General features: G+C 37.8%; 1 protein-coding gene across 5 annotated transcripts in view; it reads left to right on the top strand.

The window, feature by feature from the left end:
* The window catches only part of iqsec1b (IQ motif and Sec7 domain ArfGEF 1b), a 178,749-nt gene that overhangs the window by 95,230 nt on the left and 66,353 nt on the right, over positions 1 to 17,166 (top strand). The window contains exon 1 of one of the 5 annotated variants that reach the window (XM_077203575.1): positions 3,766 to 3,925. The exons of the other annotated variants lie outside the window; for them this stretch is intronic. Coding sequence (XP_077059690.1) covers positions 3,783 to 3,925 — 143 coding nt within the window. The 5' untranslated portion in view covers positions 3,766 to 3,782. Of the gene's footprint in view, positions 1 to 3,765; positions 3,926 to 17,166 lie in introns of those variants that run through there. 5 annotated transcript variants of the gene reach the window in all.

Raw genomic sequence — 17,166 nt, 5'->3', positions numbered from 1 at the left:
AATCAATAAATCATTCCTCCGTAATAGATGTTCAGTTGTAAGTAATCTTTTCTCCCTTAGTGCTGTATTGTTAGCGAACAGCTCAAGGCTAGCAGAGATTAGCCTGCTTCAGCTCCTCAGACAAGAGCCTCAGAGAGCAGAGGCAGAATGTCGCCGAAAGAGAATCTCAGCATGGCCTTTTCAGCCAAGGCTAATTTCTGATCACAAGTAGTTGACTGAGTGAATAAGTCTGGGGACAGGACTCTTTGAAACCGCCCTACACACACAGACACACGCACACACACACGCACACACACGCACACTCTCACACACTCACACACTCACACTTTTCAGCCATCCTCTCCAGGGAAGTGAATGAGTGCTATTTCCAGGAATCGAAGTGGGATCAGAGATAGAGCTCTTGTGAGATGTTTTGCTCCCTCTGTACTTCACCTCAGGATGTATGTTTGTGTTTACCAAGTTTGCAGTAGACATGAGTTGGGATGGGTGATTAGTCATCCAACAATGATGTTGACTAGTTCATCTGAAATGTCACCAAGGTAATGTTATTTAGATGGCGAACATGCAGTAGACAATGTTCTGTTAGATTAAAAAAAATGTATTTGTGGCAGTCTTAATACAGTTGATAGTATCAATAAAAATGTGTTGAAAATTACAAACTAATCAGAAATATTTTGCATGCATATTTTATAGATAAGTAGCATTTTGTTGCATATCCTCTTTTGTAATAATATAATAAAAAATACACATTTTTATATTTATCGTAATGCATGTAATATATCTCATGCTTACATGCTCGTAATATGGAGCCCCTAAAGGGACCTTTGCAAAAAAACATTTTCAGACTTTCACATGCTCACGAGAAACGTATCTCGTGCTAACGTGAAAATTTTTCGTGAGCATGTGAAAGTCTGTATATTTTTATTTTTGCATAGGTCCCTTTAGGGGCTCCATACATATACTATATCATGATTATGTACTTGTATACCATTCAAAAGTTTGGGATCGGAGAGATATTTTAATGTCTCTTATACTCACCAAGGATGCATTTATTTAATCAAAATTCAGTAAAAACAGTAATATTGTGAAATATTAACATTTTTATTTGCTTTGATTTGCTGATCAAGAAACATTTCTTATTGTTATCAATGTTGAGAACAGTTGTGCTGCTTAATATTTTGTGAAAACCGTGATACATTTTTTTTAGAATTCTTCAATAAATTGAAAGTTTAAAAGAACCGTATTTATTTGAAACATAATCTTTTGCAACAATTTAAACGTCTTGACTAGACCAGCAGAACATAAAAAAATCATCATTGCTGAAAATATATGATATATATATATATATATATAATTATCACTTTTAAAAATGCTCACATCCTGCATTCTGTCCAGCTGTTGTTGAATGCAAGAACATGAATGTCCCCAAACTGCTTAGATGAACCTTGAAACCAGCCTACTGTAAAAATGCAAGGTTGTTTTCTACAACCCACAGACTAGTTGATTTTGAATAGTTTTGCACATCCCTGGTTTGTAGCATGTTGTTTGATTTTTACATGCATATGTATCTGTTACGGTGTCAAATTATTCAGCTCACACCTATAGACATGAGAGATCCAGTAATTGGTTTGGGCTCTGAGCAGACTGCCAATGCTTGTCCTTTTCACATCTCATACAACATGCATTAAATGTGTAATGCATTCCTCTAAATGTATATATGAAGCTTCGTGGGTGATATCGATTTGATTTGTTTTTGGTATTTGTGAATGATCATTAACATTGCATTAGCATGCAAATTTAATGCACATAATTTCGATGTATCAGTATGTCAGCATCTCTTGACCGCTACATCAAATCTGGTGTCCCTGATGGATGCACCTCCAGCTTTCCTTCCCCACCCCTGTCCATCATACATGCATGAACAACACCAGCCCCAAAGGTCTCGGTCTCATGCCTGCCACCAAGGCTCCATAATGAGCGTGTTTGCGTGGAGGTGTACAGCCTCGTTACTGTGCTTTTTTCTACCCCTGGAAAGATCTGATCCCACAATGCAATGCTCCTTCGAGAGTTTAAATCAGCATAACAAAGGCCCTGACCTTGTTATATCAGAGGTGGAGATGTTTCCAAAGCCCTTCTCCGTGTTAAGTGCTATGTCAGCTTGTGGAGGTATTAAGGTGTGTGGTAGCCGGTTAAGTCTCCTGGTGCATGTTGGGAATGTGTTTTATCTGACAGGTATTGTTATGGTAACTGGTAATGTGGATGTGCCATTGCATTGTTGTTACCAGGTGACAGGTACATGCAGGAGTGTCCCAGCGGGACAGGAGATGTTGTTTGTTGAGACATCCCACAAAAACGGGTAAAACTGTCAGCTCTCAATGTGTGCTCAACCTGTAATATTAGAGATGTAGATCAAAAGTAAAAAAAAATTAAAATAATAGTGATATCACATCTAGCGGTTTTGTATTACAGACGTGGACAAACAACAATCTTTTTTTTTTTTTTTTAATTAGGCACAGAGATTTTATAAAAGTTAAGATGGCACCCAACATAGACCAACAATTAAAAAATTAAAATGGTGCCAACAATTTTATGTAAGGTATGTAGACCAACAATTATAAACAAACCCAATTGGGCTAACCGATATTTATATTAGAGACGTAGACCAACAATTAAAAAAAATTAAATCCCAGCTAGCAGCTTCACATTAAGGATGTAAAAAAAGGGACAAAATAAATGAATCAGGCCCAGCTATTTTATATTAGAGAGCAACGATAAAAATAAAAAACAATGAAATCACAGCTAGTTCTTTTAAATTAGGGACTTAGTCCAACAATTTAAAAGTTTAAATGGGCCAAGCAATTTTATATTAGAGATGTAGACCATCATTAAAAAAAAATAATCACAACCAGTGATTTTATATTTAAGAATGTAGACATACAATAAAAAATATAATTAATCACAACCAGTGATTATATATTAAAGATGTAGACAAACAATTAAAAAAGTGTCAAATGTGCCCAGTGATTTTATATAAAAATTGTAGCGAATAAATATAAATATTAAAATGGCATCCAAGAATTTATTTTAGGGATATAGACCAAAAAAAAAAAATCGGACAAGCGATTTAATATTAGAGCCATAGACAAACAATTAAAAAAATTCAAATCATGACCGGTGATTTTATATTAGAGACACAGACCAACAATTTAAACATTTTAATTGGGCACAGCAATTTTATATATAATCAAGAGATGAAGACCAACAATTAAAAACTTTAAATCACTGCCTGCAATTTTAGATTAAAGACGCCGACTGGTAATTAAAACATTTCTTGAATCAAGAGGTATTTCCTCCCTCCCAGCATAATTAAGTCTTCAGCTTGCCTATTCACATAATCTTTTGTTAGTTCTTAATGAATCCGTTTGTGTCATTAGGGATGCTCCACGTTCGTTCGGATTGGTCCAGCCTCACAAACAGAATCTGTTGCTATAGCAACCACGTTGCCAACTAGGTCTCTGGCTCCCTGAACCATACTACAGTCCAGGACTGAAGAGATGAGACGTAAACAAAAACAAATCGAACCCAGGATGGGTTCAGATGTGCCTATAGCATGATTCCTTCTCAGTAATAAAATGATCACCTTTTCATCCATCACATGAAAATGAATGTGTGAATCTGTGAATCTCATTGGAAACATCACTGAGATGTACGTGTGTATGTTTGAAATGCACATTACATCACACACTCCGTGAGGTCTGCCGCCCCGCTGAGGTTATGCTTGAATGAGTCGAGCACTTATGCGAGTGTTTGAGAGGAACGAGGTGTGTGTGTGTGTGTGTGTGTGTGTGAGACTGAAGCTTAGTTTGCAGCGCACAAGAGACTTACAGAGACACAGCGACTTCATGGCTTGTCATCGCTACCACTTGTGAGTACATGTTTGAATTGTGCATGTGAGTGTGTGTAATTGTGCCATGACTCATTTGAGATAAGGGGAATATTGAGCTTTGCATTTGTTTTTATATAAAACAACAGATATTATAAACCTCAGCATTGCATTCAGTATTGTGCGATCACACAAGCGTGATGTCAAATAAATGAAGGAGAGCGGTATTGACAGCTTGTTATTCTACCCGTGTCTGTGGGGTAAGACCCCGTTTTAATTTCATACATGACAACTTGACTGCTGCAGTAGCTTGACGCATCATTTAACATTTTAAAAAGCCATCACAACATGCAAGGAGCAAATCTTGGGTCACGTATTTTGATGTCTGGCATAGAGAGTTAATGGACTGTTTGAGGCAGACACATTTAGCATGTTCTGTGAGTCTGCCGCAGGCTGTGTCTCTAAGCCGAGGGCAGAGGGATAAGGTTGGCTCTCTACCCTGAGATATCTCGCACGCAGACTGAAAACAAAGTGGACAGTGTTTGCGTAGCTCTGGTGATGTCACGGCGAGACTATTTTTAGAAACGGTATAAGACAGCAGTTTCAGTCTGTATTGAGCGTACCGCTGTTTGTCAAGCTGAATGAACATGCCCTCTCTCTGAGATACAAGATGCACTCCTGTTTGGGGGTTTTTCTTTGACACAAACATACACTTAAAGTCCCTGTAAAGGCAATTTTAAAAATAAATTCTAAACACATTATAAATGTTAGAAATGTATTGCTAAAACATATTACAAAGACTGTGAACTGTGAAGTTCTGAATTGTGGAGTTAGACCGTTAAACAGTTTTTCACCATTACTATTTTCCGGATTTTTTGGGAGGGTCTAGAACGGGGCTCGATGACGCACTGGAGCCCCTGAGCTCCTGGACACGCCCCTACTTGATGACGCACTGGATCGAGCCACAGAGGCTGGCCGCTCCCCTAACAATATTTAGAATTAGAGCACATTCACATCAGTTTGCCGCTCAATCGCGAGTTACTGTCAGTATTGACAGTACTGTCAGTTCTGAAGGAATAGTTTGATGTTTGTAGTTTAAATTACATCAGTGATAATAAGGTCATTTTAATCTTGTTAAGTAAAATATTATCGGTCTGTCTGTCTTTATTGTTAATAAACTAACTATCTATTTGTTAATTTTTATCTTTGTTGTTAATAAGCTCATTTGATTGGATGATGATAGATAGATAGATAGATAGATAGATAGATAGATAGATAGATAGATAGATAGATAGATAGATAGATAGATAGATAGATAGATAGATAGATAGATAGATAGATAGATATGATGGATACTGTTGGTGTCTATGTCTATCTGTCTGTCTTCATTGTTCATAAACTATCTATCTTTATTGTTAATATTTATGTTTATTGTTACTAATTTCATAGATGGATGTTTGTGTGTTCAAATTGTGATTTATCAAGTGAGTAAAAAGACTGTCAACAAGCCTCATTCTCAGCTGTGATGATGTCTCCATGTGCCCCTGAGCTCTGTCCGCCTGCACATCTTCCCCTGCCGCCCGCTGTGCCTCGTCCCAGGGGGGAGGGAGGGACTAAAGGGAATTGGGACACCCTTTCGATGTCATGTGACCCTCCCTCAAGGTCACCCTGGTCACGTGTTACTCCTCTAGAGCGGACCATGACTAATCACACTTTCTCTCTCTTTCTCTCTCTATTGGACAAGTATAGATTGTGCTCCCCAGACCACAATTAGAACTAACGCAACAGCATCCTTTTTGTGTGTGTGTGTGTGTGTGTGTGTGTGTGTGTGTGTGTGTGTGTGTGTGTGTGTGTGTGTGAATGTGATTTGGATGTGTTTTTAGAGCTCGGTGGCAGCAGTCGTGTCAGTGACAGTAATGGGAGGTGGCGTAGTGCCATGCCTCCTAGGAGGAAGGCTTTCACATTAGCCTGCCAGCGAGAGCCATACTCCAGAACTGGGGTCAGGCGAGCAGGATTCAGCGTGGCGGCACAGCATTATTCTTTCACTCAGTGCACTGATGGGATTTGTGCTTCTAACCTCATTTAACTGTTTTGGTGTTTTAAACTTTGTGATGAAGTGTCATAGGTTGTTGAGATGTATGCAAATTTTGACATTGGGCAACCCTTATTGTTGCCATGGTTATCGTAATGATAAAACATCACAATTTATAGTAAAAATACCCTGTACTTCATACACAGATAACGCACATTTATATAAGTTATTAATGCAGGATTTAACTAATAAATAAACTTTGCTCATAAACCAGCTATTGAGACTCGAAATGTCTATTTTATAATATCTCTTATATGAATCATAATTTTAAAAAAAAGAAAAAAAATATATATATATATATAATACATTTTGATAAAATAATACATGAATCATCAGCAAATCTGTGGAAAAGTATCCTTGATCCTAATAAATCATTATAAATAGAATATAAAACATTTAGATTATCTAAAACATTAAATGCTTAGTTGATAGAAGCTGTTATGTACTGTATTTGCAATCTTCAACATGATAGAAAATAGTTCATTAATTAGTCATATTACTTAAACATATGTTTAAGCATATGTTTTTTCACAGCCTTAATGATGCTGCAGTATGTCTCAAAACGTTAGTTGCTTATTGGTCTTTAGCGGTTTCATAAACTAATGGGATCTTTGCTTGGCAGAAAGCTCCATAAATCTTCTCAGAATTTGAAAGGCTATGCATTGTTTATTAAATATTTTGTCTAATTTAGTCATACTATCAGGTACCAGTAAGAGTGTGGTAGCTCTGTTTAGCACATTTTACTATATGATTTTAATACAGATTTTCTCTCACAATCAGTGCAGAATGTGGGAATAGCTCATCTCCACCTATACATTGGTTTACTAAAAATGCAGTAGCTCGGATTTAATTGTAATCATTGTTGTTTGTGAGAAATGGAATTTGTGTCTGCATGTACTGTCATATGATCTGAATCACTGATGATCTGAATCACTGAGGCTGTATTCTTGCTTTGAAGCTCCTGTGCATGAGCGAGTTTATTTTTATGTTATATGTGACATATGGCTGCGTTCTCCAGTGGCACCAGTCGGTAAATGCTGACACAGTCGAATGAATGCATGAAAGAATAAGCACCTGTCTTTGTATGTAACCTCACGATCAATGTTATCATCTTGGACCAGTTGCTGCTCATTGAATTTAATAGATTTAATTATGAAAATTGACTCTTTGTGCTGGCAATATTCAGATCAACACAGCATAGACATCACTGAAATTTGTTCAGGTAACCTTTAAACAGTTATTATTGGCTTTCTGTGACTTATTGATATAGAATAGTAGAGCAAGTTCTTAAATATTTGGGAGAGAAGATGGAAATAGGATTGGAAAATGGCAAATGGCAAAAACAGTGACATATTATTTGCATGAGCATGTGTGCTAACCGTCAGCAAGGACTGGGTATCGTTAAAACAATTTTAGATACCGATACCTTGACTTCGATATCAGTTCCTGAACGATACTTTTCCGATACCAATTTTATGAAATCTATTTTAACAAGATTACATTACATATTACCTATAAAAAAACTTTGGTTTTATTCTTTCAATTTGTTGACTTTATTTTACAGACTCAATGACTCATAATAGGGAACTGGGGGGTGGAATATATGCCTCACGCTCAAGCGCACACATAAAGCTTGCCGCAAAGTACTGGCAAGTACTGGTATTATCCTAATGATATTATGAATGTGTCGGGATAAAATAGCGAGAAGACATTTTAATTGTTTATTAATAATTTGGTGTTTTCTGAGTCAGTGTTGGCTGCAAAAATGAAGTTGACATTGCTGACTCGTCATCTCCGCAGTATAGTGTCTTTCAAGCTTTCTACAGTAAATGCCTAGGCCTATTTCTCATGTCTGTGAGTCAAGTAGCCTATCAGTGTTTCGGTTCATTTATGTGACGCCCTCCAGTTCTTCTTGCAGTTGAAGACAGAGCAACTTTCTGCTCTTAAGTTTATTCCCGCCTAATGAAATGTGGCCACACTTTTAATCTTTTCCACATCTTTTCCATCTATGGGGTTTGGGATGCTTAGACATCTTGCTGCATGCTTATTGGCTCACTGACATTGATGAGATTAACCCCTTAGGTATCGAAATTTGGTACCGAACGGCAAGACATTTTTTGATACTTGATGTTATCCAAGCAATTCGGTCAGTGCCTTAAAATTTATCGAACTCGATACCCAGCCCTACCGACAGCTCTACTCAACCTCATGTTGTTCAGTTCCTTTAAGGAGCATTAAAAACTGGAAATGGGATGTTTTCTTCAGTTGGAATCAGACAGTAGGTGCAGCACCTTGAAGTGAAATGACTCCTATCTCAAACAGCAGAAAGTGAGACCAATGACCGGTTCAAGTTCGCCACTCTGGCACTCAAAGGCGGATGGTGAAAGCCCATTGGTTCTGACAGGGCTCTGCTGGTAGAGTCATGCTATGACCCTCAAAAATAGCCTACAGATTTTTCTCTGTTAAACTCTAGGCTCCGTGTCCCTTAGGATTTTTTGTGCTTATATAAAGCAACAATGCAAGGGCACCATGTCTGCTGTAAGAGAGATGGACACTTTGTTCTAGGTCTCAAATGGCCGACTCAAAAAGCAGTAGAAAGTGAAAATGTTGCCGTCTTACTCTACTTTTATTTTCTTTATTAGTATTAGTATTATATTTTATTAGTAATGGAGGCTTGGGCTCAACTGTTAAACTGTCAACTTGAGATTTGAATTCGCGATGGAAAGAAGTAGTTCCGCACAAAAGAGGGTTTTTAAAGACTCCTTTTTTGTTTCGTATTTACTTACACACACACTTGTGCCATCGAACAGTTTTATAAAAGCAATATGAGACTGAAGGCAATCTCAGCCGTGATTAGTTAAAAAATAACAGTTAAGTTATTGCTAAGTTATTGTATGTTAAAGATATTGCTCTTTATTTAGTTTTATATTAATATATTTTTAGTATTTATTTTTATTTGATAAAACATTTTATGCTTTTTACAAAATTGTATATCTTTTGATGTAGGCCAGTAAACAACCACCTACAGGCTTGACAGCTGAGCCAAGGTATTGGCACTACCATTTTCTTCAGTAGTAATGTAGTTGTCCCCTGCCATTAGATTTCAGTAATGTAGTGCCTGCACAATACCACACTTTTGAAGAGTCAGTTTTGAACGTTTTTTTTTTTGTGTGTGTGTGTGTGTGTGTGTGTGTGCTGAATTGCTCACTTCTAACACTCTATTGCCGTCAACAGCTTAACTGCACAAACCAGCATGCCTCTGCTGACATTTTATTCACCTTTCATCTTTATATGGAATTATTTAATTCGCTGGCAACAAACAACCACTTCAAAGCAAAGGTTGAACTCACCAAGGCTTCTTTGTTTCATCGCTGTGAAGAGAGCACCCACAAAACTGTCACATAAAACCTAACAAAAAATAGCATCATATCATTTAGGGCTGGGTATTGCTAGGAATTTCACAATTCGATTCGATTTCGATTCTTGAGGCTTCGATTCGATATTGATTTATTAGCTTCGATATCGATTCAATAATTAGTAAACAGGCAAGTAATTAAGTACCTGAGTATATTTTTAAATAATGTGTGCAGTATTACCAATGTTTAAGAACAAATTGACCCCAGCATGGTTCCTGTCATGGTTTATTTAGCAGAAGAAACTGTACAATATTGTACATGGGTTGAATACAAACCACAACTACAAACAGGTGCTTTATTAACACACCTCTAAAGTGCATGTAACTGTAATAGAAAGTGTATTTCTTTCTTCCTATACATTTAAGTTATAAAAGAAATGTAAACCGAAACACAAAATGTGCATACTCATAAAAAAAATGCGCTTAGTGAGGCACACGCGCGCACATTTGCACACACACGCAAGGACTCTCGCTCTCTTCCTCTCTGTCGTGCTCGCCCTACGCGGTTTGGAGCTCGCGAACTCTGGATTTCGGGAGATTTGAACTAATTTGCATTCATCAGGGAGCAGGGTAGCTTCAGCCCCCCTAAAATCTGCCTAACGTTCCCCGGTTGCGATATTTTTTTTCACAGGATGGTAGGGGAAGACTCATGAATATTCATTAGGGAACTCATCCCTGATTGGTCTTAACCCCAGTGACTGGTAGGTTTAGGGGCGGGGTTAGGGGTAGGTCATCAGACCCCCAGTGACGGGTAGGTTTAGGGGCGGGGTTAGGGGGTAGGTCATCAGACCAATCAGGCATGAGTTCCCTAATGAATATTCATGAGTCTTCCCCTACCATCCTGTGAAAAAAAATATCGCGTCCCGGTTTGGCGGTGCAGGCTTGAATGGAGTGCAGCTACTGTCCGTCATCTTGCTGTTTTGGTAAAGCGCGTCTTGTACAACACTGAACGCTCTCACTAGAGTGTTGCCCACAGCGCCGCCACTGGCCGGTGGGCTGAATCGATTCATAGGATTTGATGAATCGATATTGAATTGAGAAACAAATAATTGCAATGCATTGATGAATCGATATTTTTTCACAGCCCTAATATCATTTGTTTCCACTTGCACTGTAAGTATGTACAGCCTTTGTCTCTTTGAGTTCTTAATTTGATTGGGAAATAGAGGAAAATGGTTCTCATATACAAGAAGAAATCCATATGATTCTTAATAAAGAGTCGTTGATGATCCGAACTTAATGAAGCTGAGACTGTAACTGTTTAATTAGTGTTGAGGGCCACTACAAATATCCATCCAACAAGCCATTTTTAGTTCAGATCTGGTATTATGTTCCAAATAATGAGTGAAGTTGATGAGTTTTAGTGTAATCGGTCTCCATCCCAGCCAGTGAAACTGAAATTAAAATTCTTTGGTCTGTGATTGAATTAATTGGCTTATAATCTAATGCGTTCGTTAAATACTTGGACCATTAGACCTTGGTTAAATGTGTTTTAAACGATCAGATGCTGCACGTCCCTATGTGACATAGAATAAATACGCACAATGTTTTATGGCCAATATTGAATTTAATGCGCTCACCATTCAAGTGCATTTAGTTTGCATGTACTTTCCAACACTGGAAGGCAATCAGTCATTTAAAATGCTAAACTCACATCTGATCCTGTTGTACGCCCAGCTGTCCTCATTTGCATATGCAGCCATTTGTTTCTGTGTTATTTGTGTGCCAGTGCACTGGGTGATTTGTTCATATGTTCATAAGAGGATCACTTTTAAGACGGTGTGTTTTGCCTCTGGCAGGAGTGCACAGAACAGGAAATGCAAATGAGCGTGTGGAATATTTGTGAGAGGATGGACTGCAGGGACATTGTCCCAGTCCACTAGAGGGAGCATGGAGCTATTGTCACTTTTTCATGATGCATGAATGTGTATGAACAGCCTGAAGGGTGGGCAGTATTATTTAACAAAGTTCTTAGAATTCCAGAGATACTGACAGAATCAACCGGAGAGCTTCATAAGTCAGTGCGATTATCTTGAATACGGATAAATAATGGATGAAAAGATTTTTTAATAAATTATCATTTATTTAATTATTAATCATTTTCTTATTTTTATTGAAAAGGACAATGTCATCAGCATCCTCTGTTTATCCACCCATCCATCCATCAATTCATCCATCGAGTATAGTATATAATATTCAAATTACTTTGTTAGTTTTAATTACATAAATTACAATTGAAATATAATTTTAAAAAATAGATAACAAAAACAAAATAAATAAGAATAAAATTCTTTATATAGTTAACTTTTTTTTATTCAAATTGTTTTTTTTATTGTTTGTTTTGTGAATGCTGATATCGTGCTTTTAATATTGTAGTGGCTGTCTAAAAGAAATGAGACTATTCAAGAAGTGTCATTATGATCCACTTTAGTGCAGATGGAACTATACATATTTGTGATTTGATGTCATCCAGAGTTGGGTGTGAGTTTCGCACCCCGCGTTTCATTGTGCTTGAGCGATTCTCTCTGGAGCTGTCCACAGGCAGCTATTGTTCCAGCTTTGATAGAAGGAAAAAAAGGGGCTTTCTGAAGACTTTTGAAAGGAAGTGATCATGATAATACCAGACTAAAAATAGACGAAGATATTCTGTTTTTCTCTTTCCTTCTTTCTCAGCAGTAACATGATGAGGGTCATAAATACGTTTCCCGGTGCTCTATTTAGCCTTGAATGGGCCACCAGCAGGCAATAATTCCCTCAGTTGTCGCACCGTTTTTCCTCAGCAAATTGGAATCCATTAACATACTGCTATAAAAGACAGTCTCATCGGTTAGTCTGATATAAAGCACTTTTTACATTCTAGATGTTGTTTTATCCTCCCTGCAGATGGATATCTATAGGCACTGCCTTTGTTTATTTAAAAAAGGTCCAATTATAATATCAGCCATGCAAATTTTTATTATTATTATAAGCCCTCAGGCAGCTGGGTGTCATGATGCATTGTCCTAGGCTGCTGGACACCTTCTACATCCTAGTAGCATGGCAGGATATATCCAGATAAATTAGTCTATCTGCCAGAGCCCAGATAGAGCTCTTCACCATGATAGCCATCTCAAAGAGAAGTGATATTGAGGCCACGAAAATATGGCCTCCATCATCATTTCAGCCTAGACCCCATCTGGCCCCGCGTGCCACGACAATAACTGCAATTACATGCCCACCTACCCGCTTGAGCCGGCCAAGGCCTCTCGGGGGTCTTTAAGATGGCCTGCGCGCCAAAGCCCTACCATATTTAGTACTTATTTCCGCCAATCAAACCGGAGGAGCACAGATAACGCCACTTCAGGCGTTTTATCGCCAAAACGTATCTCTGACAGGATCATCACCCCATTCACCAGGGGAATTAAAAGAAGACATACAGCTCTGTTGTAAAGGATGTTAACATTTTGAAGAGAAAAGAGGGGAGTAATGAAGTTTGCAGGATGTCTACAGACAAGATGGAGTCTGGGAGTGAAGATCTCTGAGTGCCAGTAACATGATCTCACATCAGCATGTTTTGCAGTATTTGTCAGTGCAATGGTTTATTCTCAACAAACAAACATACTGTTGGAAAATCTACTCTTAAAAAAAAGAAAGAAAGATTTTTCAGAGTTGTATATAAAACCAATTGAAGTAGGCTATGTTTTACAAAAAAAAATACTATTTCAGTCTTTCTACTTTCACATGTTCAATGTGTTCAGGACCATTCACACCAAAGATGATAACTATAGTGATAATTACAACTACAAATGTTTAATAATCATTCTAATTCTATTTAAGTCCACAGCACAACTCCAATGATACGACACAGAGGAACGATATCATTGAAGACAATATCTGAATGTTTTTTTTCCCAGCTGATGAATGATGAAAGCATTGACAGGCAATCAGAATTCAGTTATCATTATAGTTATATTTATAGTTATGTTGCCGTGAACAGGCAGTTATAAAAGCATCAGCGACATGGATGTGTTTGCACAAGCTCTGAAATTCAAACTTCAGTCAAATCACGTTACGTTTATTTATAAATATATTAGGGGTGTGAATCGTTTTTGGTCTCGCGGTTCAATTCGATTACAATTATCATGTTAACGATTCGATTATCATAATGCATCACGATGCATTGCAATATTACTGCACATGGCTACATTTTTGTCAATGAATACAAGCGTCAGATATACAAACTCCCTTTTTATTTTATCTACTCCAAAGAAGATTTCCACGTCAAAGAAGGCCTATTACTTAATCAACCTGGACCAAACTAGCCCGGTCCCACCAGACTCTCGTAGATTTCATTTGTACATAGAGTCTGGCACCACTCCATTGACAATAGTTACTTCCTTGTAGGCGGCGTACTCTATTGAAGTCTAAAACTATTGGACCTTCCCAGAGTCACTCTGGATCTGCCATAACAAATCGCTATCGTTTGGTCGTGACGTATGCCTAGCGTTTGCCTTAGCCAACTCCTTCACTAATAATGGAGCGAGCTGTAAAATCAAACTTTTCCCGAACCCCGTTGGGAGGAAGGCCACAACATCATGGCCACCAACAAAACTAACCAAAGATTGTTCTTGCTCCAGCTTTAACTTCTTGATATTCGGCAGCGTTGCCACAATGGACCGAATGGCTTTGCTCGCATCTTTCTCCGCTGCCATTACTGAACTACAACTACAAAATAACGCACAACATCAATGTCATCGTTCTCAGCCTCTCCCTCTGTTCGCTGATTGGCCCGATAAAAAATTTATCGGAGAAAACCAAAGACTACAGCACAATCCCAGACGTAGTACTGAAGGAAAATGAAAATTGAGCAGAAGTACGTAGGAGGGCGGAGCCAGGCTAGACCAATAACTTTTTCAGAAGACTCACTTTAATCTGTTTCAAACTCTCGTAACAAACTCCAAACAAACTTCACACCTTTTTGTTCTTCGTTTTCGCTTAAAGTATATCAGGGGCTTTAGCTGGTAGACTACCTATGTTTCAAAAACCAACTTGACCACCTATATCCAACGCTGTTGCTTCTCCAATCGCGTGACCAGTTTAGACCAGGTAGAAACCTTGTTCTAAAAACACAGCTACCAGCTTAAGCTGTTTTTTCCTGCAGGGAAGGCAGTGTTTATTGAATTGATATAAAGGTACCTCTAGTCTAAGCTTTTGTATTTTTCACTGGTACATTTAATAAACCTGCTCTCTATTTCACTAGAAAATCTATCTTTGAAGAGACATCAGGTCCGGGGGATAAAACATTACAATAGAGCAAACATAGTTATATAATCCATTCTTATGTATATCAAAACAGTCCCTAAGACCGTGAAACCAAGCTGTATTTACACAGCTGGTGCCTCTGTGTGAAATAATCACTGGTGTGCTTTTTCTGCAAATGTTCATTTTACTGTACTATATCAGAGTAATGCCGCTATCCAACAATTACAAAGAATGTATGTTTAGATTGTATTGAAGCGTATACATGGCATAAAATGTGTATATAACTTCAGAACGGTACAATTGTTTTTACTGCTACCTAACAATCCATACTTTTTTGTAATTTTACAGAATTTTTTTTTTTTGTTGTATTTTTGCTTTACAGTTTGTATACCTCTTCTAGCTCTATAAGGGTGTTCTGGGGGCATTTGCAGTGTTATACACATTAATATTTGCCTTGATGCATCTAAAAGGTATTTTAGCTATTGTTCATCAGCTACCAATATTGTAGTATATATTGAAACTTTAATCAGAGCTCAAACATTTGTATTTAAAATTTTAAGTTTTTACTACAAATTGTGAAGTGCTCACATAATGCAGTTGTATTCATTTGATTAAATAAATAAAAAATAGAAATTTAGTTAAAATCCAGCTTCGCCATCACAGGAATAAATTACATTTTAAAGTTGGAAACAGTTATTTTAAATTGTAATAATATTTCACAAAATTACAGTTTTTACTGCAGTATTTGGCTATTTTGCAGCCTTGGTGAGCATAAGAGACATCCAGTTTTCTGCAAGACTGGTGATAACATCCCTTAGAAAGAAACTGCTTTTCATGCATTTTCGTGCAATCGTGCATTACATATATAGGCTTTAATTACCACAAATCTATCAGTTTGAGATTTCCCTTGCGTTCCCTTGAGTTTCATTCATGAATATGATGCCCTGTATCGTAAAATGGGCATTAATGTGGCTGTGGTTGTGCCTAGGGGCCATTAACTGGTGTTGAGTTCTCGCAGAGCATCGGTTCATTAATAGCAGTGTGTGGCATGTGCTTCCTCGAATGCTGACCGCTGTCATTACCCCTAGAGAGCCATGTGGCTCATTTACTGGGGACGTGGAGCACAGCTGGGTCCTGAGAAGCCAACACCTGGTGTACAAGGACTAATGGATGGCTTTAGCCCACTCTGCCCACTCAAGACCAATTGCACCTTCCCCCCATTAAAGCTTTGTTTCCCATTTAGTTTCCCAGTCTTCAGGTCATATTTTTAGCATATATATATATATATATATATATCAGTCAAAATGTCTCGGTCCTGTGTGGAAGAAGACGACCTCAGTCTCAGTCAACCGGATGATGGATGTATCCTCGTCTGTTTAATGGGCAAGCCCCACTCCCCTCATCCCCCCCGAGCCCCCTTACAAAACGGGCCCCTAAACTGCCCACAAAACAAAAGAACTGTTTGCTAGGACTCATTACTGAGGAAAAAGGGACATGTGTGGCCGTACTTGTGTTCTCTAATGTTTATGGGTTTTAAACAAGTAAAAGGTACATTAAATTAAATGCAATTCCGAGTTAAATTGCAGAAAGGCGGAGTGTGGATGGTTTTTAAGTGAACTGACTGTCTTGGCTGTGAGTAGTCATAAAACATTTGGAGCACCCAAGAGCTAATGAATAAAAACCCTTTTGGAAATGGTTGGAAAATATTTGGTACAATTTAACAATGTAAGGCCTTCATATTCTTGAAAAAAATGTATATGCGTGTTTATTTTGTTTACCATGTGACTTTTTGTGCTTTGGCAAACAAACAGTATGAATGCTCAACTCTATAAAGCTCTTTCTGCCAGTGTCATTAAGCATTTCTCACTTTACACTTGCACAAAGAAATCCCTGACCTGTTGTGCCAATCTATAGCGAGAGGACTGTGTGTTTTGTTTAAATGCCAGGCTGTGGATGGATTTGAGAGAGTTTAGAGGGCGTGAGAGGGAGCAGAAAGATCTGGTCTGCTTGCAGGGGCTTCAGTAGTTTGCATAATGACAAGAATCCCAAACACACACACATATGAGTATGTTGATATTCTCTAGAGAAATGAGCGCCTACAGGGTTTGGTAATTACTGGTCATGCTACCTTGAATTGGATTGCTTGAATGTGCTATCATGTGTTTAAATATACCTCATTCAGTGCATTCAATTTCCATGACATTGTGGTCACATCTCATTTGCTTTCTCTACATATTCAAGTTCAGAGTCGGCTCATGCACAATAATGTATCTGTATCTTTGCTAATTTCACTGCTTTTTGACATTACTTCCCTCTTTTCATTGTTTCTAGTCTTTGTCAGTGTAATACTGGTTGACCAATAACATGTCTAATGTCCTTTTTAACATCTAGATATCTGATTAATGTGTTTGTTTTTCATACAATTTGTTAATAATCTTTTAGCCTTTTCGCAGTTCATTTAAATGTACTGTAGTGACAAATATCTTGTTAAATGTACAAATATTCCAAAAAATCTAATCAAATAGTTTAAAAATA

This window comes from Siphateles boraxobius, unplaced genomic scaffold, assembly GCF_051911475.1.
Source record: "Siphateles boraxobius isolate OS27281-9 unplaced genomic scaffold, OSU_SipBor_1 5, whole genome shotgun sequence".
NCBI classification, from domain to species: domain Eukaryota; kingdom Metazoa; phylum Chordata; class Actinopteri; order Cypriniformes; family Leuciscidae; genus Siphateles; species Siphateles boraxobius.
This window is presented reverse-complemented; position numbering and strand designations above follow the sequence as displayed.